This window comes from Anneissia japonica, unplaced genomic scaffold, assembly GCF_011630105.1.
Source record: "Anneissia japonica isolate Jap-2015-1 unplaced genomic scaffold, ASM1163010v1 scaffold287749_len374965_cov195, whole genome shotgun sequence".
Taxonomy (NCBI): Eukaryota; Metazoa; Echinodermata; class Crinoidea; order Comatulida; family Comatulidae; genus Anneissia; species Anneissia japonica.
The window spans coordinates 110,526-136,672 of record NW_022737310.1 but is presented as its reverse complement, the minus strand read 5'-3'; the positions used below and the strand labels follow the sequence as shown (position 1 = coordinate 136,672).

Genomic DNA, 26,147 nt, shown 5'->3' with positions numbered 1-26,147 from the left:
ACATACAACCACTTTTTGTACATATGGATAAGTGCCAAAGGACAATATGATTTTTAAAAAAAAAGTATATGTATCATGATGTACAACCACACATTCACCGTTTCACTCAAAGTGTTCTATTAACAACAATTTTCACATTAATTACTTTTGCACAATCGCATTGGTGTGGTATCAATTAACCCTTAATATTTCAAAGTAACACTTAACATCAAATTTGATAAAATCACAGTATGTATACCCATTAGTGCAGTCACTAATTCACAGTAGCGTAGCTGGCTCACCCCCACCCCTGTCTCTTATACACATCTAGATGTGTTGTCCGAAGCAAAAAAATCGCACTCAAGTATATTAAACATCACTTCACAACACAGTAACCAATCAGCTCCCCTATTTCAAGGCTATGATACGCCACTGCCTAGATCGTGGTATTTAATTAGCACACTGTTGCTTATCTTCTTCTATTAAAAATCGTCAGTAGCCGTAAATCTTAATGTCAAGTGATAGAATATCAATAAGTATCAGTCAATGGTGACCAAGTGTTTTTTTAATAAAATACTGGAACAACAGCACCAAAAATGACGTTCAACATTAACACGTTTTATTTTTAGAATTCAATACACCCGCTATGCATTGAGAAACAAATGAGAAAACAACAGAACTTCATGACAAATTTTTGATTCAAACATTTTATTTTATTTGCTTTTGAAATTTTAAGATAACATCAATTATTTCATAATCAATAACAATATTTACAGTATTTGAGTTGACAATATTGTCATTCGACTTAAAGATTTGTAGAGGTAGGCATTATAAAATATTTTATGAAAACTGTTTCCCCAGCAAATACTTTCAGATAAAAATAATCCGCTAAAATCCATCTGTAAATAGATAAAAACTATATTTGCCGATTTTATGACCGTATCATGTAAGCAACCAGTGGTCTGTACACCTAGCGTGCGCAGAATAATGAAATCAATGTTAAATGTGGCAACATAGAGAATACTATATTGCCTATTAGGCCTACTTGACACTATAATCTGAACATTTTAGTTTATTCAGAATTCGTTTGCTTCCTTTCCACGAGAATAATCAGATTATGACTATCCGATATTAATAGTGCTGTGGAAAACATTGGCCTAGACTATCTTTAACGCATTAGATACAAAATAAATTATAAATATGATAAAATTAAAACATGAAAACACTTGACTAGCATCTATATTTAACGAGGAAAAATGATGATTTCGAACAGTGTCTTTTTGGATATTATTAACCTAATGTCCATATTATATGAGTAATTCACGTCCTCGTAGGTCTATAATTTTAGTTCTTTTCGAGATTTCACCACATACCACAATATTTTTTGGCTATGATTCAAAACCGTTTCCTCTTCGTTTTGCATTAATGTAATATCTACAACTATCCTTAAAGACTATACTTTAGATACAAGTAAATTTGCTTTATACATAATTTCAATAATATACAAATAAATGATCTGAATAATTCATTTTGTCCTGGTCCACGCATCTAAATACAATACATTACATTATTTTATATAATATATACATTATGGCCATAGAAAATCCTCCATCATACTGGTTCGCCGAAGAAGGGATCGACTTTCCTCTTCCTGCACTTGCGCAGTATGTTTCGTGGTCCAGGGGCCACGAACGTATACTGGCTAGGTCCATTTTCGTCGTCACCGATTCCACCTTCGTTCTTGCCTGCAAAACCGTCTACGGAAGCCTTCATACACCACACGTACATTTCCTTTCCCGCACCAACACATCTAGATAAGAAATTTTAAAATGAATCGGCTTAGGTGATGTGTACAAGTTTTGAAACGTAATCGTTTCTATGTAGTAGGCCTACATTGTTTTCTGAAACTTCACTTTTTTAAGCCTCATAGGTTTATAGGGCTTCTCTCTCATGTAATTGATAAGCTTACTGATGTTGAATATAAAACAATATTTTAAAAAAAAAACTGACCACAAGAATTAAAAATCAACATTTTACAAGATCATTCAGTTTTGGCCACCGAGACGGAAAATTCGGACTAGCTATTCAGAGAAACGGCGTTAAGTACTGTAAGTGGTATCACTTATATGCTGCTTGCATTACCATGATTCATGATATTTTAATTTGTATTCATATGAAAAATTGTTTTATAATATATAATATCGTTATATACCGCATCCAGTTGAGCCCTGGACACTAGGTAGGCCTACTCATAAAATGGGTTTCACTGAGGAGTTCAACAGCAAACAGATCTAAAACAACTTCGCACATTTTGCTATCAATACTTTTTAATCATAATTGCACATTTCACATCTTTAACGTTTTCATCTCAACAAAGAGTTTTCACATTTTATTCATATACTTACGTTTGAGACTAACACATTTAGTTTTGTCTCATGCACACAATTTTCCAACAAAGTTATTTTAATCTGCTGCCCTCATGGCTTTTATTAACTTTATATTTTTGCTTTCTTACCTGCAATAGTCATCTCGTCCATCACCATCTTCGTCTTTCATGTATGATGTATCTTTGTAGCCGGGATCAAGATTTGATGTTGAAACGTAGTTGTACTGACTCTGACCCTGGGTGCCCGCCAATGCACACGCTAACATCAGTTGATTAGGAGTGGGATTGATCAATCTAACACAGGAAAAAACATAAACAAATTTTAAAGTGGTCCTCAATGTCGTCGTCATGTTAGTTGATATTCAATAAATAGTCAAACGTTGTCATTGGTTATGCTGTGATGTGTACATACCTATCTAGGTGCAAGCGTCCAGCCAACATTGTTTAATCAATCATAATAATTAGGCAACGGAATAAGTTCAAATATCAATGAGTTACGAATTCGAGTTTGATTACTTACCGACAATAATCGTTGGCAGCACCTTGACCCTGAACGTCAACCCACCCACGAAAATAATATGGTATCCCAGTATCATTAATATCACGTCTGCGGGGTTTGATCTTTGGCGGAGCATCTGTCAAAATCGAGATTAAACGGAATCGGTGTAAAAGTACCGTACTCTGTACTGTTTTAAAAAATATTTATATCAATACTGTTAACCCTCCCTCAAATTCGAGACAGTTTTTGGCAACTGAAAATGTGGGGTGGTCTCGGGACTCCGGTCACCGATTAGAGGGTTGAGATGTGTCTTAAAAGATTAAAGATTGTTAATTGGTACCTTAAAAATGTGGTCTCGAATCGGAGGGATCCGGGGTCGAATTAAAGAGGGCGAACTGAAGGCATAACTTAGAAATATAGATTATTGTAACTCAGAGTTCAGAGGTATTGCAAGCCCACCATCATACCTTCACAAGGGGTGCAAGGCACAAGCTCAGGTAAGACGTTTGTCTGCTTCGATGACGATGGAGTAGTCTGGATCCAGGTTGGTTCGGTTGTGTACTTCAGTGGTGCAGCCATAGTAGTGGTGCGAAACTTGGGCGAATTCATGGCTGTCTTCGGGGGGTTGGTGATTCCGGAATCCGAAAGAACTTCTGCTTCGCCCGACGATATTAAACCTTTCGGTGGAAGTGAGTCTATAGTGGATTTAAAGTGAAATAAACAGTTTTGCATGAGAAAAAAAATTAGCATATCAAGGGAGAGCCGGGTGACCGAAGCGATACGACAAAGTTTCCGTTAAGATTGGCGCTGTTTCAAGACCCTCCACGCTCCAGGGTTTGAATAATAGAACCAAGTATTTTAGTATATGGACTTCAAGGCGGTGGTCCAGTGTACAAATCTTTCGGAAATGTATGAGGTTAACCTGATGCTCTGGTTCATACCAGCCTCTTTCGTTGTGAAAATATGTTATTGAAAATTTATTAAAGGTCTCTCCACCGCTAACAGTAGTCACAGACCAATGTTAGCCCCACCCCACTCCTCGTAATTTAGCGCAATGACGCTACCATTTATGGGTAGTATACTACCTTTACTTTATATCAACAAAGAGAACTCACAAATTCTTCCCACTCATACATTACTAATATCATTACTACATTCTGGTTTGACTGACAGACAAAGATCTTAGCTGACAGACCAATTGAAATGGGAGCGTCAGTTTACGCAGTAACAAAAACTATAATGCTACCTGATAAATGATAAATATTGTCAGACCATCGCGTCGTCAGGCAAACAATTATCTTACCTGATAATATAATTGTCAAAATGATTCTATATGTTTGTCGACCTTTTGTAGTATGTACAGTGCACGTATATAGGCCGTTATCCGATTCGTTAGCATCATGGATGATGAGTCGGCGGTTCGTTATGGTGTAACGCCGTAACGTTGAAGTCAAATCAGCGCCGCCGAATGTCCAGATTACGGCTTCTTCTGCTTTACCACCGTACGGACACATGAGTAGCGCCCTCAATTGACTCTCGGAGTCTTTTATAAACTCAACTTTTTCTGGCTCAGGAGGAGGGTCTGTAGGGTAATCTTTTATTTTTCCAGCACCAAAAAATAACGAAAACACAAATTATTAAATCAACTAACAAGAACAGTCTTTGAAAAAAAGTAATTAAACGAAATTTAAAATATAAATATTTTAACTGAATTTTCTACCTACCTATTACGGTCAGAGTACAGTTTGCAGAATCAGTGCCATATTGGTTTGTTGCAACGCAGGTATATCTACCAGAATGTTTTGCTTCTATTCTGCTGATCAGTAGTGTCGAATCAACGACAAGCATGTCCGAATGCCCAGCGATGATTGGAGATTCCTCGAAGAACCACGTGACGTTCGGGGTTGGATCCCCAGTACTGTCACATCTCAACTGCACATTCTGTCCCACGTACTCGACAATATGATCCAATGGTTTTATAATGTGTGGTAATTGAATCACTCCTGAAGTAGTATAATATAGTATTTAATACACCTGGTGTAGGCTCTATCAGTAGGGGCCTACATTTTTTTAATGAACTTTCAATTTCAACTAGAACAATCGGAAACTCGAAGTAATAAAACACCTTTCATTTCAGTTTAATCATACTATCGTCCTTCTGTTTTAATTATTGTTTGTGTTTTCTGCATATTTCGCTATGCAGTTATTGACATTTGGTAATTTTGAAGCGGCAGTGTTAAGAATTAAACAATATTGTTGACAGTCCTCCACAGCATAATGCGCTATACTGTCATTACACAACCTTAATTACTTTTCAGAAGTCAAATCTTTGCAAGTTTTCCTGTACTGACCTATAATCCTGAGACGAGCATTCGCAGTAGCTGTGCCAATCGGATTGGATATTTTGCAAGTATATGATCCAGCATCTTGGAAAGTAGCCTGCTTTATAGTCAAAACAGTTCCATTCATTGTTACAGAAATCCGAGACATACCGTCTTTGCTATCTTCCAACAACACCTAGAAAAATTGAATTTTGCAATAATATAAAGAAACTGTGATTAATCAATAGAATAAATAAAGTTATTTAACGTGTATCATCCTAGCGTATAATAATTATTGAAAAATAGTTTACAATTTGAATTCGAAATCACGACGTAACCGTTACACGTCACAATTCACAACTTAACATGCGACTATACGAAGAGCCCATTATTAACTTTGTACACAAATGTTTGTAGGTTGTTTTCTGGACTGACTGTAAGCTTGGAAAGGTAATCATATCCAACAGGGGCGTACTAAACTTGCAGGATGCAATAAAACGGACAAGTGAAATTGAATTTTGATCCGAGTATATACATTCGAAATAAGATGATGAATAAACATTCACTAAACATGGTCTATTAATAGCGCATATTTCCGAGAGTATGACACATGATAATGAACGTCACAAATTATGACGAAGGATCATTATACAATAAAGTGTTATTATTTTGTTGAATGTGTGTAGTGTACAGAATCGGTAACACTTTCTTTGAGATCATTATTATGATACATGCACATATCATATATTTAGTATACACCATTAAAAGCTATCCAGTATAACACTGTATTAATTATGATACAAAGTGTATCAGTAGCGTAGGTGAAACTAGGGTTAACTAGCACCTGTCACACAAAACATTAATCAAAGAAATACTGTTAGCACATAAACTTGAAATATTACAAAAGTGAAACTGTTATCAATTACAAAACATGGTGCATATCAAAACATGGACACAAGCGCAAGTGCAATTACAAAGAATGTTATGTGGAAAAAATAAAGCATGCGCAAACTAAACCGGCATTACAATAGCTATCCCAGGCACCGGCAATTAAAATAGCCAACTCAATATAGAACTACCTAGTCTGTATATCGCTGAAGTCATCCTATGTTATGATAGTTTGGTTCGAACTAATGTCATTTAGGTGCGTTCACACAAACCACGCCATGCTACTACGCTTAAATGCGTTGCTTGGGTTTGTATAGAGTTATTTAAAAATAGAATACCTCTATGGTATCAACGCACCTAAACTTCTCTAGTGTGAACCGTGCCCTAAGTAGCATTCACACGAGTTCGCGTCATAGTCGTGCGTACTGTACAAATGACGGTACATTCAGACTGGCGCGCGTGCGCGTCTAGATACAATACGCTCTGCGCTATACAGCCACTAACCAGACGAATGGATCAGGATGTTTACAAGCTTAGATATGCTCATCATAATAATGATAATCAACCGTGTGAATGCCACCTTAACGTTACTTACAAGGTAAACCTACGTGCACATACCAAGCCTGAAGCAGAACTAGAGCGGTTGTTAGTAACTTGAAGCTTGGGAATCTTGCAAAGCTCCAGTGGGTTGTCAGCAAGTGATAGCTGACATATGAATTTTATGGCATCTAAATGTGTATCTCTGACCTCATTTTCTCCCCGGTACCACGTGACAAATGAATCGTCTGTGTCAGGAATGCACTTCAATACAATATCTTGGTTTTCTATTACGTAACCATCCAATGGCCGATCTTGGAATGATGGCGGCTCTGAAATAAGTACAACACAATACAAGGTGAATGCCAATTTATTAGTAACAATTAGGCCTACTACAGTGAAATTCGTCTACCAATATAAATCGAATTATCTACTATGCCAACTATGTGAATCGTATCCATAGGCCTATACATCAGGTTCTGTCCCGCTGTTTGGTAAAACGTATTCCAATGCACATGGGATGCAACGTAGTGTTATGGTTCTGTCGTTGCATGATTGACAACATTAGACAGTAAAAGTAAAACGTAACTAACGAGGAGCACAACGCCTGGGAGTAATTACTGTAAACAAAGAGCTAAAGTGGAAACTTTACTTTTATAAACTTCACCTCTGTATAATATAGTTGACAAGAACTACATAACAAAAATCAGGGGAATTGACAGTCCTTTTATACCAAGGGTGACGCCAGTGGGGGCAGGAGCCATGCGTCAGAGGAGAGCTTCTCTCTCCCCCGTCGGGGAGAAAAAAAAACACAACTCGTCGGGAGAAAAAAAATGCATGTATTTCCTAATCTTAACATATTAGTTGACTCTAAAATCGATTAAATAAGCCTTCGAAACCCCAAAATTGTCCTAGTTTTCGATTTTGAGCGACTTCCTACAAGACTTTGCTCTTGTAGGAAATGCAATTCCAACGTAAAGAATTACACGTTATAGCTATTATTTGATTTAAAACTAAATATAATATTAAAAAGAACATATTTTTAAAACACATCTTTAGATATTACACTCACTACAACAGCAATGATTGATCTGAATAATCCACATTAGATTTTGTAACAAGTAAAAAACAAAATCATATAACAGGTGGGATATAGGATTAGACTTGAAAATGAGTTTCAATTTGATAATCCACTTAGCAACAGCACATTACTTATGATTTATCGTACTTACTGTAACATTTAGCATCGCCTTCAATATGTCCGTCATTGCACATTACGTCACCGTTACCGCCAAGAAAGAAGCCTAGATCTTCGTAACATGTCAATCTGCCAGTTTGGCCATGTGTCAGGTAACCATGGGTACCGCGAGGGTTGGTCTGCATACCGCAATCGGCTGAAATTTTCGGAAATATTATGACGTATAATTATGTTGATGACGTAACAACGTAGGCCTCTACAGTACCAACATTTTACTTCATTAATAGTTTGTATCACTACGAAAAGAATTATTTTAAATAGCATGGAAATCGACGGGAACCATGTTAGGAAGACAAGCATTTTTCCCCCTCACTTTTAAATAAATTGAACATAATTATAGTCCTAATATTCGAGTCAAGAAAGTTCAACCCCTATTCCAAGATCCTGGATTCGTTTACCCCTGCAGAGTTACCGCAGTATTTCCTCACAACTCCCCCACTGGGTTAAAACCCATCGAAGCTAAAATCACACTGCCAGAATGGAGTTGTTCTTGTTAAATATGGCATTAAAAACGAAAATTAAATCACAAAAACGAGTCAAACGGAAAATTGAATAACAAAATCAAGTTGTTCTTTCACGTCAGAAGAAAACGATAGTCTACTGTGTGCAGTACAACATGACTTTTAAAGGAAGCATGTAAAGTGTTAGATATAGGCGCATTAGAGATCATTTATTTTGGTTAGGCGCTACTGTTTGTAAATGTCATTCCGTGTGTAGGCTAGATATAGGCGCATTAGAGATCATTTATTTTGGTTAGGCGCTACTCTTTGTAAATGTCATTCCGTGTGTAGGCTACAGCCTGAGCCGCTTCAAGAGGAAATTAGGGCGTGTAGCAGTAAGCTGTTATTCTTTACATCGATTAACAACAATTATTTGCATGTACAAATTTATTTAGAATGACGAGAATAAGTAACGACAATGATGATGATGATGATAATTGATAATGGTGGTGATATTGATGACAATTATTTAATGATAATTATAATGTTAATGATAATATTAAGGATGATGTGTAATGAATGTGATGTGGTGATGGTTATAATGATGCTGATAACTCTAATTATGCTACCGGTGTCGATGGTAATCATAACGATAACAATAGTAATTAAAAATAAAACCATGGCAGTACATCTTACCAAAACACTTTGGTGGTTCGTGATTGTAGATTCCGTTAATACAGAGTATTACAGGTGCTCCAACCATTGTGTACCCCTTCTTACACATATACGAGTGACTTGACCCGTGATATAGCCCTTTTATTTCTAGAACACCATTCGTAACTTCTTTTGGAAGTGGACAGCTTTCTCCTGGTATAGTGTATTAAAGTTAATAAATTTTAATTATAAATAAATACTACATTTTATACAAATCAGCGTGTTTTAAGAAGCAACCGTATGTTCGGTTGAGCAAATGATCATTATATGGTCTGTAGGACTAACCTTGTTTACTCTGACTGGCAACCATAAAAAACACAATATGATGATTACCGTACAGCTTATTACAAAATTGTTATAACACGAAAGTACATTAGACCTACAGTTCGTCCTCCAATTCGAGACCACATTTGGGACCTGAATATTCGGGGTGGTCTCGGGGTTGGTCTCTCCAATTAGAGGACTAGCATTTGTGTTAAAAGGTTGAAGATTGTTATTTGGGTCTTTGGAAAAGTGATCTCAAATTAGAGAGGTCTCGGAATTAGAGGGGTCTCGAAATGGAGGGTGCACTGTATTTTGTAACTTATAATTATTAACTAATTGATTATAAATATGTAATCAATTCAATATTCAATATTTTTTATTCAATCTCAAATGGCAGCATTAACACTGAATTACATGAGAATACATTAAAAATCGGAAAAACAAAACCGAAAAACACAAAGAAATCCTCTGATTATTTGGTATGGATAAATTTCGTGATACTGTACTTTGAATGGGCATATAATATAATACAGTGCAACATTTTAGACCTCATACATGTTGTTGTCTCCGGCACATAAATACCTGTCACATATATGTTAGTTGAACGATGATTTACTCCAACTCTGTTGCTACCATAACAGCTATATTTTCCTGCGACCATTTCAGTGATATTGTGAAATATTAAATTTGATGTGACCCGGAAAATGTGTTTGTCACTTAAAAATTCTTCACTGCTATTAAATCTAAGACAATAACATTTAAAAAAAATCGTGATATTTTGTAAACATTATAAATATTAGTATAAAAACAAGTATAAAAAATAATATAAGTACAAATGCCTTTGTTGTATTATTATCAAATCTTAAATTGCTTGGTTTAGATCAGTTTACTAATGTAACATAAAAATCAACTAATAACGTTTTATAAATGCAGACGATAGTCGATAGTAGGCCTATAAGTTATATGAATGAGTGTGTAATATTTTGACCTTCGACCTCCATGCGCAATTGAAACTACGAAAGAGATTATTGATTATTTAACGAACGCTCATGGGTTATTTTAAAGTTTGCTAGTCTGTAAAGTGCTGTCTCTCTCGTCTTTATTGCTGTAAACTACAATTAGTCACATTCCAAGTTTAAAGAGAAATCATTCTATTTGCAATATTATATTTTAAATCTGCGCGATATATGGGCCTATATACTGAGTGTAAGTTTACCTTTCGATAGGGACGGATCTGTTTTGGTTTTCGTTGAACCAAGTAACTTCTATAGACGGGTAACCCTCTAAGACGCATTCTATTGATGTAGTGTGACCATACTTAAGAGTAGATGAGCTGTCAATACTGATATGAATTGGAACTATTGAAAAGAAAAAGAGTTACTCAGTGAATTAAAAAGATTCCTTACCTAAGGCCTAAAATTTCATAACATTGATTCGGACTTCATAAGTTTGATTGAAAGGTATAATTGTAAGTAATGCGAAGATATTTAAATAGTAAGCAACAACTGAGGCCTACGTCATTCTGATTGAAAGCATTGGAGTTGAAATGATAAATTACTTCAAATTTTTAAGAAGCGTTTGCAAATGTCTAGGCTTATATATAACTGTTATATCTTATCTTTTCCTTAACTTTGATTACATTTGAAAGAAGCATACGGGTACGGGGATATACTTGCAAATACTGTAAAAAGCGCATGTAGTAGTCCTATTAAATGGTGATACCCAATATAAAAAAGTGATCCATAAGAAATCCTCAGCAAAACTGTAGGCCCGTAAGCATGCGACTTTCCGTCAACCTATTGTGAACCAGACTCCCAACTAAGGGTCACTCATTCTTAGAATGCTTACCATTTACAACCACCTGTACCTCTCGGGACGCCGTGCTGTATTTGTTGGAAGCCAAGCATGTATATATACCACCATCCTCTGTACGAGCAGCATCAATTGTAAGAATGCTATTTCTGAAAATTTAAATAAACTAATGCTGTCACTAAAGTGGCTGGTGGAGCAGTTGCTGATAGCAATACTTCTAGTTTCAGGGCCCTGGGCACACGCCTAGGCCTACACATACGCACATTAGCGCAAATTTTACTTTAATTCTAAAATTGTCTGCATAATAGTTCATTTTTTTTATATATAAATAAAATGCATTCCAAATTTCGTAATCATGGAAATAAGTGAGAGACATGGAACGCCGCTCAGACATTAATTCGATGATTATATTTCATTCTTTATAATGATAAAAGTGCGTAAACGGCGTTCCATAGGTAACGGTAGGCCAACTTACGTTGTAATTACTTCATCCGGTAAGTTATTTCGTCTCCATGAAAGCTGTGGTTTAGGATAGCCAGTCGCGTTACATTCAAACTGAATGGTTTCATTTTCTTGAATGTTCTCACTACTTACAAACGGATATATTTGCACATCACCTGTTATTTCAACAATTGAGAAAATAACGAAACTAGTCAAAATATTCAAACATAATTTTAATAATATTCAAAATAAACATAGCAGTAAATTGCTAATCATAACGGAAAAACTATAGAGTTTATGTATAGAAAACTATAAGAAGTTTGTGCGAGGAGTAAATGGAAATGCAAATGGAACACTCAGGTCCAGGACGAAACTCATTGCATCAGCTGTACTGATATCAAAGATAGCTTCGTCTTAAACTGAGCGTAGTAATAGTGAACATTATCTAGGAAAAAAAGCATTTTAAAATAGTACGTACTGTAAACAGTTACCATGGCGACTGAGTCAACCATACCCTCAAAATTTTCAGCGGTACACATATATTTGCCGGCGTCGTCCCTTGTTACGTTCCCGATGATCAAGATAGCTTCAACGCCAAACGTTTCTTCCTTAATAATCCTATTGAATTGAAGATAATAAAAGTATGAATTAATAATTTTTTTTTGGCATTTTCAAAGCTATATTTTAGAAGCGCACCGGAATTTTAATTTATACTGTATTGGCCCATTCTTATGACAGTTATTTCTGGTGTAATATAATTTCATTAATTTGATAACAGGGCTAATTATTTTTGACATTGAAGTCAAAAGTGGTTCTATAATACACGCTCTGGGGGAGGAATTTTCCGACAAGGGCATCGTTTCTGGCGGAGGCCAATGGCGCTCAAGGGTGAACAAGAGTCCTTCTTATGCAAAATGTTATGCTGGTTTGATAAACCTCGCCCCTATCGGTGATAACTACATAACTGCACATCATGAGCTGCGAGTGTCGTACAAGTTAGCATCTTACTTGTCTTCTGGCATAGGCCCATCCAGTCTGTTCCAAGAATACTCGATGGGGGGAGGGCCTGCCGCTCGACACATTAAAGTCACCATGCCGAACTCCTTCACTAAGTGGTCTCCCGGTGGGAAAACTATCAGTGGTGGCAGTAACGCCCTGTTAATATTTGTTGGTATGGTGGGAAACAAATTAGCTGGTTCGACGGTCGTCGTGATTTCAACTCGATCCTGCAATATTACATCATGATCATTCCCTATTTGTCTCTCCGTGGGATGCTTTATGGTCGGTTGTGTAGCAGTGTTTCCGGGAGGGTTTCGCAAATGGTTTTTTCCTGAAACGTGAACATATTTAGGCCTATATTAGTCACATCATAGATCGTAAAACAGTTGCCATTAATTCATAAATGATGACGCCGATGATGATGATTATAATGGTTGTGATTGTAGTGACGATGACAACGACGACAATGACAATGTTTGTGATGATGGTGGTGGCAATGACCATTATGATGATGACAAAATAATGATTATAATGATTATCACGTTGACCATAAAAGCGTGAAGATGATGAATGATGATAGTTGTGATGAGATGTAGCTGGTATCTAAATGAAATATGCCTAAATAATCAACATAGGCCTATCATAATAATAATCCAGATTATAGCGCCTAAAGTTAACAACCCCGAGGCGCATAAACAACATAATAATACAAATACAAATAATAACAAATAATTAGCAGCGATGCAATAAATGAAAGTATTAAATTACAAAAAACACAGCAAATCATAGTAGGTTAAGTAATATTAAAGAAAGTATTAAATTCAAACCACAACAAACTTTACATAAACACGTGGAACCATGCTTCTAATTCAAACTAAAAATAATATTATTATGTATGAATTATACCATACATAAACGTCAAGTCAAGTACGTTAAGTGTGATGATAATATTGCGTAGTGCGTGAAATTACGATAAACTGTGTGATTTGCTTAAATGCCATTAAAAGCGCAGTCTAATAAAAAAAAGTAGGTAAATATGCTAAGTGCCATTGATTAATTAGATCGTGGAAATAGCAAATAATATACAGGTATATCACAGCTAAAAGTAATACATATTTAAATGTTCCAGGGAAATCGTGCCATGGTAAATAGGCTACATATTAAGCCAAGTTTTCATAAAATCGCTACATTGTCGCTACATGCTATCGACGACAACTTTCGGCGTGGCTGATTTGTTGGTCGAATTCGGCAAACTTTCCAAAATGAACCAAATGATAATATCTACAATTATGTGGAGTTATTTTGTTAATGATACTAACCTTACAATATACAGTACGTGCATTTAATATTCTAACTACAGATTAGTTCTGAACAATGTGTTAATAACTATGGTATATCTCCAATTATCACTCTGTTTCACCTGTTCCTTTCTTTATACAAACGGATTCGCATTCCTCCTTTGTTTCAAAGCGATTTTCATTTCCAGCGCAGCCACCATAGGTGAAGGAGCGACACATCTGGAATTTTGCATCGTAGAAAAACTTGCCAGTCAGTCTATTACAGGGTCCTATGTCGGCAGGTAGACTACAGAAAGCTTAAGGAGCAAACAGTAACATTATGAATCTCCTGTTTGTTTTGCTTTTTCATTAACCACCGAAAACAAGATTACGTTAAATTCATCCATCTATTATCCATCTACTATTATTATTATTATTATCGGTCATTCAATCAAAATTATTTAATAATATAAACTCGATGTCCTTCGCAATATACTGGTGAACCATGTTTACCTAATTTTATCAATCATATTTGTTCAACTGAAATTTCAGTATCGGCCTCTTGGAAATTGCAATAAATGTTAATTTGTTATTATTATCGATAACTAAATGTTCCAATGTGACACTTTAGTATAGGGCATGGTAATTGGGGAATGGCGCGGTCATTCTGTAGTTAGTAAGTGTGATACTGTACTTTGAAGGGTGTGGTCATTCAAGTGAGCTCTTTGGTTGGGCGTGGTCATTGCGGAAATTGTGGTGGTGTGGGTTCGACGCAGTATGATAGTCTGGTCGGGACAAGACGGATATTATGCTTTTGGTAGAGCTTGCTCAGTGCAGAAAGAATGGGAAAATTCTTGAATGTGCCCCTAATACCTAATCAACCATGGAGCTATACAATTAGATAGTTTCATGATCAAACTAAATACTTGAATTATTATAGGAAGATTTTTATATTTACACCCTTTCACAGTAGCTTGTCATAAAGATGTTAAGCACTCAAGCACAAAAAAAAAAATTAACAGGACATTGTTATAACAGGTGATCTATCGTTATAAAAGTAAGTACGCAAGTAAAAGAGAAGGAGTACAACAGGTGAGAAACAGTTTACTATCTAATAAGAAACATCCCTGGATCAGATTAACCGTCTACAAAACTACGTGCTATAATATCAAGCTGATAGAAAGAGACGTGTGCTTACAATGAATTCTGATTATTAATCGACCAACGTTCTTGATTTAATAACTCGCGTTATTGGCCGAATTATCTCAGTGATTAGGAATTAGCATCGAAGCAATGTTTGTGGTATGGCTTTGTTCGTGTTACAGATTATATTAATTTAGCACGAAATGTGTGAATGTGTAATGTAGCGGAGAAGAGGCCTTGGAAGGGCTTGGTAGTTTTAAGATTAGTGGGTGAGATACGCAATTTTTGGCGTAGTAGATTTTTTTTTGTCAGTGAAAGTGAAAAATGCTTTGGTCTAAAATACAGTAAGGCCAAAAAACATGATTATTGTTGCTGTTGAAATAGAGTAAAGCCACATTAAAAATAATTCATCACCTCCTGCCTCAACATCCATCACACAGATCCTGTTGCACAATAATATCTCGCGTGCGTAAAGGCCTAACCAAGTCGAGTCCTATGACTAAATGGAATAATACTGGACTGAAGATGCTAACAAATTTCATATTCGTTCAGGTATCAAAGGAAAATGTTCAATTCAGGCATTGCCTACATTGGTAAAATTCATAGTGATTCGTAGTAATTGAGATTAAGGTAGTAGAAGAGCCGACAACATTCTCAGATCACTACCACCTAGTGCGCGCCTTCACTCCTACCTGGCATTCGAAATATCAATACAAACATATTGGCCAATAAAATAACATAAACCTACATGTATACTTTTGTAGGACTATAAGCACAATATAAGCAGTGTAGCACATCGGTAATGGTGCATTCACACCAAATCCAAATTTTCGGATCGGAAAGCCTACCGATCGTGATGAGAAAATCGAATGTGATTGGGACGCTGGCGTTTTCAGCGCTTCGGAAACGCGGTCCGAATTTCGTTTCGGATCCGATGTGAATACTGCTTCAGGCTTAGAATTTTCAATCGGAAAGTCGTAGGTTCTACCGAAGCATGGTCACACTGCTCATGTTCATTGACAGGACACTCTCTCTCTCTCTCTGTTTGCCTCCCTTCACTCAGGAGTAGAAATGGGTTGGCCTATTCTGTAGGATTTTAATGATTTGTAGGGAAATTGGTGCTGAATTTATATAGGCCTACATAACTAGAAATACTCCTCCAGGGAGTGGAAGAGGTTTTCACATATGGTGTATTAATTCTGTATCCATTGTGCAGGAGATAAAAGCGCATTGAACAATACTTTCTGACATGATAGACCTATGTGCACTATAAAAATAATGATTATAAATAAATAATCCGAAATAAACGCATCGAATACTGAAGAGAGTTTCAGTTGCAGTATATTTAATACTTTATCATTTAAATAAATATTATGAATATGAATATACTTTCGAATGAAACCATATTTTTTTTTAAGTCAGTTTGAACTTTTGTTTAAATTAACTAATGACCACACATCTTTGCTTTATCTGTGGATATAAAACTGTCGGGGTATATATCATTGTATTTGACAACTAAGGAATATCGGTACCTTAAAAATCATCTTCACGCGGAGAAATCAATAAATCTGATAATTAGATTTAGGAATAGAGTTAGTGATCGGCCAAACAGTAATCGACACGTGCTCGACATAATATTAACGCCGTTTGTGGATGGATAATACTTTACTAAGGTCAACTAGGAATATATAGGTTATAATATGTATCGTATCTTCAAATTGTAGCCCTAATATGTTCGAGACTAAATTTGTATCTGAACAAACAATATAAAATCATATATTTAATGCTTGCAGTACACCACGTAGGTAGTTCTGAAAAGAACTGTTTCAGAACTATCTACGTGGTGTACAGCATGCATTAAATATATTGCTACTTCGCCATGCAAACCTTCAAACAATTAAAAAAAAAAAGAGCTATTGAAAGCAACGTCACCAAATCCCTCAAAACGACGAAGCAGTCAAGATGATGATGATGACGATGATCACACATCATATCATCATCATCATCATCATCATCATCATCACCACCATCGTCATCATCACCACCGATATCAACCATCACCATCATAATCCATCATTATCATCATCGATAATCATCATTTTATTTACAGCAATCGATAAAGATCTCAATAAGATTACGGAATGTACACTTACCTGGTGGTGGAGGTATGTAGTTGAAGCAGTTATCACGCCCCTTCTTGCGAGACCTCTTCGGCTTGTAAGGCTCAAAACGTTCGCAGTCGAATTGAGCAGGCCAGTTTTGTCCATAGCTTGCGAATAACCCTTTACACTTTTCTTTTGCCTAAGAAAATATATAAATGTATATGGTAAGTTAGTAGTATTAAAATCTGTCTCTTATACACATCTAGTTGGGTATAAGAGACAGCCTACCGATCGTGATGAGAAAATCGTCCTCATTCATCATTATAATAATCATATTCATTAACATTTTATTGCACCATGATATCACCGTGGTCATCATCGTCTTTAACATCCTTATACCAGGCATCATCACTCTATCACCATCTTCATCAAGCATCACCCCTACGAGGCCTCATCGTCATCGGACTTCGACTCTACTCCACATGGAGTAATAATTAAGTATTTCTCTAGTGGTCACATGATTACGTTTAAGTACATACAACGTTCTAACATGATATTTGTATGAACTTATCACAGCTGTATTACGTTGACACTTGACCTTTGTATATAAATATGAACTTCCACTTATTCACTCTTAACATGTAGCTTTTAAGTAGTACTACCTTTTAATCTCATTTAAGTCAGGGAAGTTTAAAGTGGCTCTCTCACGACGGTTTCTACGTATAACATACACGCACACACGAGTAAAATGGAGCAGTATTTGCCACTCGCTGCGCGCGTGTATACATTTAAGTGCTGCGCGTGATGCATGCCACTCAAGGATGGGACCTCAGAATGTTTATGATTTCAACTTGCATGGAAAGATGAATGTGGGCTCACTAAAATGACGTAATCAAAACGTGACTGCTACAAGTTTAAACCTTACAAATTTTCAAGTTTCAAGTAGGATTTCCAAAAAACAAAATGTATATAGTATACATGTTAGATTATAGTATTAATACGCCTTGGGAAATATCGCCAAGGAGGACCATTCCTTTACCATATACTAGTTTCATTTACTGTTGTTTTGTCTCGGCTCAACTTTTTAAAACCAATCATGTTAAGTTTAAGTTAAGCCAAGAACGAATTGTTATTTCAGTCTTTAATTTGGTACAATAAGTTTCGGTTATCAACTACTGTTAAGACATCGATTGACACAGTTGAGTATTCGCTGATTGGCAGACGTTTTATTTATTAAAGTACTGCCGTAGACACATAACTTTCTTCTGATGACCTAAAAATACATACCGGCACGGTAAAGCCGGTCTCACACGTTGCGATTTTTGCTTACAAGCTGCGCTACGACACGCTCAGTCTAAAATTGTCTGGTGCGCGGGAGTTGGGGGCAAGGTGTGAGATACACGACACGAATAATCATGTGAAAAAAGCAAAATCGCAACGTGTGAGACCGGCTTAAGTAGACTACTATTATACGATATGATTGACATCTATATGTGATTGTACTAGAGCATAAAATACCTAACCGATTTGTCAAATATTTTGTCCCTATGATTTTTGCTGGTGATAGATTTTATTCTTTGTCAGACTGGTGTGAGGCCACGGTCGAGTTTTTCTAAGCCTTAATAACGAGGAGCAAGTGTTGCATGACTAGAATTCAATTTCCTCAGGGTGTTGTTAATATAACAAAAATTCATCAACCACAGTTCAACCAATCACCCGTTCAAATTCTACGCACGCCCGTGTCACTATCCCGCGTGTGTACCAATTATTCGCCTAATTATGATCGGCAAAATGATAATAACTCCTTGTTCCTTTATACACCGTGGATACCTAAAACTAAAAAAGGCACTTAGTTAAGTAAGAAACACATACTTCACCAGGGAGAATAACGATTCAGCTTAGGAATTAACCTTAGGGCCTTAAACCTGTAGTTAGCATTACGTCGTTGACATACGCGATTATAGTCCACATGCCTACTGTTCACACATTGTGTTATATGGCTGATTTCGATTGTACTGTCTTGGGAGGGCTGGACTAGCTTTCTTTTATTACAATACTATTTAAAATATCGCCATACGGTTGACAAGTAATAATACTACGGAAATCCGATATCATTCGAACCTGTTGTTGTATGATTGTGTTGCCTAAACCTCGGGCAATGCTTAAAGGCACTTTTGGATGATGTTTATATGTATTTCTTATATACATACTAAAAAGAGATTGAAGTAATAATTGACAAGACAAACGCCAGTCAGTGGTGTGTTTTTATGCTTTCGGGAACAGGGGGTTAAAATGCAAACGTAGGCCATTCTCCTCTCTTTTGAGTACAGTCCACCTCAAGGTTCGTATTTTCAAGTCTGTATAACACGAACCACGGTTCCTAACATTATTTAGTCGGCATAAATAATTGGATAGGTATAATGTATGGTCTACAAAGTAATGCCATTGACATTTTCAATTAAAGTTTAATCCTTCTCTAGAGCATCTGAGACGCTTGGAAGAATGGTAATGCTTCTTGAAAATTCAGCTTGACCATGGTAGTCATTGTCAATTCACTAGGTCTATGGTTTATAGAGCATACTAAAGGGGTAGGTCCTTGCCGATTATATGCATCACACACTAATGATGCCAATGTCGTTCATCTTATAACCGGGAGTGGCATTCAGAGGTTTTGTTGTGTGGCAAACATTTTTGAAGAAATGTTTTTTCTATGTTTGATGGAAGTGCATCCACACCTTGTGCCCAAGAAACTCAGGGTCTTTATGAAATCTACTATATTACGATAGGCATCCCCATATCTCTTGTAGTGTAGGCCAATTCATTCAAGACAACATGAATTTGGCCATTCAAGTTTGAAAAAACATGTATGTAGGCTATAGTCACTGTAACCTGATTTTGTAATCCTGGCAAAGTTTAATAGGCCTATAAAACAACCTAAGAAACCGAACTGAATTTGCATAGGCCTACATCGACTATGGATAGAAGTTTCGGATTTTCACCTTGCATACCGTGTTTAGGCCTATCACAGGCCGCTCAGTAAAAATTGACATTTTTTTTAGGGTTATTACATGTTACTCAGGATCTTTCGCTTCAGTTATTCTGAACTCCTGTGCAGAAGTGATTCTGGCAACAAGACGTCTGATCTGTTTAATTAAACACCAAAGAGTGATACTGTAATCAATTAATAATCCATGGTCCAATGAACAATTGTTTGTAAAACAGTTAATTAAATCATATAAATGGCGTGTAGCGTCTGCAAAAGACAATCACCAGTTAGTTACATTCGTCTGCAGTTGATTTTAATTGATCACGTGAACAGCATCAATAATCCTCAACACGCCAAATAAACTTTGCACAATGCTACTAATAAAATAACCAAACAAATCTGTTCCGATTAAACACAAGAATAACATACGCTGCCAGGTTGAGTCGGCGTCATTACAGATACCTATAGCCTATACTATACGGTATCGAACAAAAATATTTTTTCTCGTCAAGACATTTTGTTAAAAAAATAAACGTATTCTTTAGTTTACTTTATTTTTTACCACAATATTAGTAAAATACGTCAACCCATGTTTATCATTATTTTATACTGTAATAATAATAATAATAATAATAATAATAATAATAATAATAATAATAATAATATATTTTCGTAGGATATTATATAAAAGCTAATTTATTTATCTATTTTGTAAGAATGGTTGGACAGACAGATTAATAACCTTCACCTCAGAATATTCTTCTCAAGTTAAGTACTGTCGTAAGTTGAACAATCTCATTCCAAACTCGTTATTGTCGTTATCGTGAGTAAATCTCTGTAAATGTTAGCGCTTGCCGTCTGTCTATCACGATATGTAATCCAGTGTTGAGATCCCCACAACATGAATTCGTCACGATCACTGACGTTTCATATCATCTTCTCCAGCGAACAAATGAATTTAAAAGATCTTATCACGTACCGGTACCAAATTAATAGTAATCGATTGCCTTGTCGTAAAATCGCCTTTAGAGTGCGCCAGATTCATGTTAGATACCATATTTAAAACTCTTCCAGTGTTGAATTTTCAATAAAATATATTTCTTTTTAAGCCTAATGAGCGACATTTCACATAACATATTGGAGTAAAATCGATGGATTTAAATAATATTTTTCAAATTAATATTGCACACTTCGGAGAACTAAGCACCCCATGATAATTCTCATTAACTGGAGCTTTGTTTATACAGTAATTTGTTTCAAAGCTATTGAAAAATAACCTCCAACAAAGAGAAGCATGTAAATAAATACAATCAGGACAACGTAACGTTGGTGACGATATCGTAACATCTTTTAACAAAAATTGAAATGTACATGCTTACTAGGCTTACCACCAGAGGTTGATAAAACTAGGAAAAATAAGTACCGTACGCAGTGTTTAGAGAACTGTTTGGCATATCACATATTATTCATAACATCATTCATCTAACCATTCACTTTGGCCGTGTGGGTTTTGCCTTGACAATTTGCAGTGGCGGATATTGAGGGGGTGGGGGCGAACAGCCTGGCACTCACCGCGCTCGACGGTCGTCAGACGACGCGATTCTAAGTAGAACGCAACGCAACGCCACGACGCGAGCGCAACAGATCGTTTTCAATGACGATCTGTTGAGACTGCCACCGACAATAGCTGACGGCGTCGCGTCGTCTAGCGGTAATAGGTAGCGGGGTTGGTGTACGACGCAGTGAGTTGCCGGCTTAAGGGGCGTACTCCCCTCCATTTTTTGTAAAAAGAATTGTTTTGTAAAGGTCATCAGAAAATTACTAAGCTATTAGTGAAAATCAGTAAAAATACCAACGACAAAATAATGAAGATTCTAACATGGTGTGTTCCCTGAGATCGACTCTCTCTCACTCAATTCGCACATTCACACACCCTCTTTCTTACTGGGCTGGATCCGCCCCTAAATTTGAGAGATTCAATTAAGTTTTGTAGTGACATTTCGGAAGCATTTTTCATGACATTTCGAATTCTTTGTTGAAATTTTTAAAAGTGTTTCCTCGATATTGAAAGTGTTTAGACGTAATAATTGATGGCCTGCGTTAATTAAACGTTAAATATGCCTACTTGTTTGATACAATGTTTTTTATTTAATAATTAGTGTTATCTAATTACCCGTTGCCTATCAAAACCTACCAATGCCGGGTATTGCAAAGAAATCAAATTTCTGCGCCTTTGAAAATTCTCCATCAAGATCATAAATCATTTTAGCACCGTGGTAGCTTTAGTGCAGATTCAAAACAGGGTCAAATGAGTCAATTAAAAAAACAACTAAAACGGATTGTGATTGATAGACGCAGTATTTTCTTTCCAATCTGGATAAATTGAGTCGGCAAACAATCTCGAAGGAGAACTTAAAACAAATATAATAAAACAGCGAGTGCTCACAAGAAACCCAGGCGTAATTCTTGATTATATTACTGTGGTGGCCAAATCATTCCCTTGATGAGATTTCATATGTTTTACTAGACTTATGTTTTAACACTCAATTATTGTGGTAGAAAGAATGCAAAAATAAGTAAATGTAGGTTGATACCAGAGGTTAAAACGTTTACTCTTTTCTTCCTGGTTAATCTCATCAAAGGTGTTTACCTGGCTACCTGTTGTCGTTTGGTGTCCTCGAAGTAAAGGTGTCAAGATATTATATGTTGACTCTTGGAAGGTAAATTCACAAAATGTGGTTATTTTCCCGCCTGCGCTTACAAAAATTTCGCAAAGTAACAATTTGTGTAGTTCTTCGAAACCGGATAATGCAGTATTACCTACAAATAATGACAAAATGGTTGTCACCAAGGGGTGGCTATGATATTTGTAGGCCCGCACTCCTCAGCTCTCTGGTGAAACTAACAGATCGTAATATGACACGACAAGTGGTACCGGTATACCTTTAAATATAACGCATTTACTTAGGCCTAATTAAATTATGAAACTGATTCTTTTGATTGCAGGCGGCACAATCATTTTCGACGCGGAGTAAAAAGTCACTGAAAGAGGGTACAAATCCACTCCAGCCTAGCACGGTAGGGGCCGCAAAATTTATTAGAAAAGGCACCTCTGGACCCCTACAATACCAAAACTGCGATTTAACCGGCTCTTCCCCTTGACCCCGCCAGTGGTTCTAGGCGATTACCATACCCAGTTGGTGTATTTGAGCACCCCCACGCACCTCCTTTTCCTTCAATAGCAATCATGACTATGATCCTGGTTTCATAGCATCAAATTAATTACTTACTTAATCTTTTCTATATTATAAATCAATGAATTTGTAAAATAAATTATGCTATGTCAGTACTTAACTTAGATACTCAATGCTTCATTATCGGCTATTCTCATAGTTATTTTCATGTTCATGTTTAAGTGCACTCTTTATTTTGAATTTGTAGGCCTACATTTTATGTTGTATTCAAATAAACATAGGCTTTATAATCACAGATCCTATATAGGATCTGTGATATAACATAGGGCCTGTTAGCAACTAAAATGTACCGTCATTATGTGTTACATGATTACATGGTTACAGCACCTTGTAATTACAACATCTCTTTTGGGATAAACGAATACATCAGAGGTCATTCACCACTAAAGGTAAATTGGCACAAATCGAATTTAGCATAGAGCATATTTAGTAGGCCTATACAGACTATGGGATAGAACACTAAATTTAAGTTATCCAAACTCTTTGGGTACCGTACATGGTGTTGGGGATACAATAGCAAGGGGAAATTCATTATCCCATGACAATAGTAAGAACATAATACATACTTGTCTACTACTGTAATTGACTAGGCCTATTGTGTATATTCGCGACTATTAGAAGAACTGAATTTAGGAATGCTGATCCGGTCCTCTACGGTAACAGTATCATCAACCATCAACTATCCTTGACATTAGAGTACAGAACAGTTAGGTGTGGAGAAACGTAATTAATGCTAGTGTGAAACACATGTTAACACTTTTTAAGGTTACAGGTGAACGATATGGCACCGATGGGTTAAATTCATACAATAATGTACGGTATGGTTCATTATTTACAGACACTTGGTTTACAGACGAATGCGTCTAAAATTTCATGTAGCCATTATAGTTTCAAATTTGCCTACACTTCAATAATTAGAAAAATCATGATTTAATTTTTGTTTTATGTTATTCTAACAGCGATAAGCCTGACAATGTCTGTTTTGTGCCGATAATAAATTTATTTTGCATAATGTTATGTTCCATATAGGCATGCATATATATATATACATATATATACAGCTTTATATATATATATACATATATATATATACATATATATATATAGGCTCTATAATTAAACATAACAGATTTAAAAAAAAAATGTTTATTAGTCTATTAACTGCTGTTGAAAATCTGCGAAGTATTATCTAACATTATTATTTTCCAGTTCCAATTAAGTTGGAAGATAAATGCAGAGGCCTAGCCATCGATCCATGCATTTATAATTTACATTTTTTTTTTCGAAACGTTGGAATTTATTTCTTTTTCCTAAATTTAAAAACTATTTTAACTATGTCAAAACTCATGTTCAGTGCCCTACCTTTTCGCAAAATTGTTTACATGCCTTTATGCCTTTCTGCCTTCGTCTCTGGGGGCATTCTGGAAAAAATACGGAGCATACAAATGGTCGAATATACTCAGAACATCCCGAGTTAAATAGTGGTAAATATTCTCCCAGTAGTATACCCTCAGCCGTGCTAACATCGGGGTGATCGAAGTCATTAGGTAGAAGAGTCGACGAGTAAGGTAAACCAGCATTTGAACATACATCCGAAAGCGTTAACTGTTCACACGAGCCTAAATTCCGATTATTTTTATTCGTCCCAAAAACCAGTGTAAGTTCGATGCAAAGGTATATAACGCATATCCTCTGGAATAACGTGAACACATCCATCATTATAATACAATGATTGTCACAAATTTGACACTTTCGATGTAAACTTTCTACTACAAGTTAGCAAACGATACTACTGGCAAGGCATAAGCGTATCCCACAACGTTAACGAGTTTCCAAAACTAATTCTTTAGTCAAGGCACACAAACGATAAAAATGTAAACAATTTACTAACAATGTAGATGATGTTCAGGTATAATTGACCTACATTGTTGTCCTAATAATAGTCCAGAAACAGGGCATGTGCTGGCTGAGGAGTTATCCTGTAAAAAGCTTTTGACGATTGATTGATCAATGAAAGCTCTGCTTGCTAGACTGCTCAAAGTTACTTTGATAGCGGTGTCCGCTAGAGGGCGGTAGTTATGTTACATTAAAAGTTGCTTGTGACTGAAACCAGTCTCGGCTTCCATATTATAAACTCGCTGTTTTATTATAATCCAGAGAACACGGAACTAGGGGGTACTGCGTTATGGAGAGTAATGTGTGACCGGAAATGGTCTGCCAGTTGGTTGTTACCATGCGCCAGTGATGTGAGATGTGAGTGAGTACAGCAAGATGAAACTATTTATGTAATGCATGAATAAAGTTCGGGGTTTGTCGGGTGGTGAAATGATTATTGTACATTTTAAGTGCTCCCTCCATGCATAAGTGTAAGCTGACAATTATTTCGAAGTTCCCTCTTTCCAAGAGGGGATGCAAATACTTTGTGAAAATGAGTTCGCCGCGGTACTCATTTTCACAAAGGAATACACTCAGCTGGTTAGCTAACTATATGCAAATTTACATGAACACCTGGGAAGAAAGGTGCAATCACGTTCTGTTGCCTAGCAAACGTCTGTACTGTAGCTGGGGGGGGGGGGGGGCTCGGGGGCTAGCCTACTGATGTACTGTGTATAGCGGGGGACGATGAAGCATAATATGACTAAGCCTAGGCGTAAGTAGACAGTGCAATTATATGTGATAGAAAGTACACTTTCGAAAGAAATAAATTAAAATAAGGAAAAAAAAAATAACTAGGGCCTAAGAATAATTCAGTTGCAGACGTACCTTGTTTAAGTATTATATGCTAAATATGCGGCTCCTGTAGCCCAGCTAGGGAAGGCATTCATGTGCAAAGCAGTGGTGTTTGTT

The 26,147-nt window shown here is 36.3% G+C and overlaps 1 protein-coding gene across 4 annotated transcripts; it reads right to left on the bottom strand.

The window, feature by feature from the left end:
* Positions 1-676: 676 nt before the first annotated feature.
* Positions 677-26,147, bottom strand: LOC117117302 (hemicentin-1-like). 4 transcript variants are annotated; one of them, XM_033261563.1, is made up of 19 exons: positions 26,064-26,147; positions 17,112-17,259; positions 13,959-14,132; positions 12,548-12,869; positions 12,018-12,157; positions 11,574-11,715; positions 11,135-11,247; positions 10,503-10,644; positions 9,869-10,029; positions 9,005-9,175; positions 7,843-8,004; positions 6,692-6,942; positions 5,216-5,381; positions 4,589-4,867; positions 4,168-4,458; positions 3,332-3,559; positions 2,886-3,000; positions 2,495-2,659; positions 677-1,789 (listed from the first exon to the last, which is right to left on the bottom strand). In XM_033261563.1, exons 3-19 carry the CDS (start codon positions 14,053-14,055, stop codon positions 1,591-1,593), a joined length of 3,144 nt encoding a protein of 1,047 aa, XP_033117454.1. In that variant the 5' UTR covers positions 14,056-14,132; positions 17,112-17,259; positions 26,064-26,147; the 3' UTR covers positions 677-1,590. The 4 variants fall into 4 exon arrangements, with proteins under 4 accessions (XP_033117454.1, XP_033117451.1, XP_033117452.1 ...); XM_033261560.1 differs by lacking the exon at positions 26,064-26,147 and adding an exon at positions 24,663-25,323; XM_033261561.1 differs by lacking the exon at positions 26,064-26,147 and adding an exon at positions 24,663-25,323 and having other exon boundaries at positions 6,821-6,942.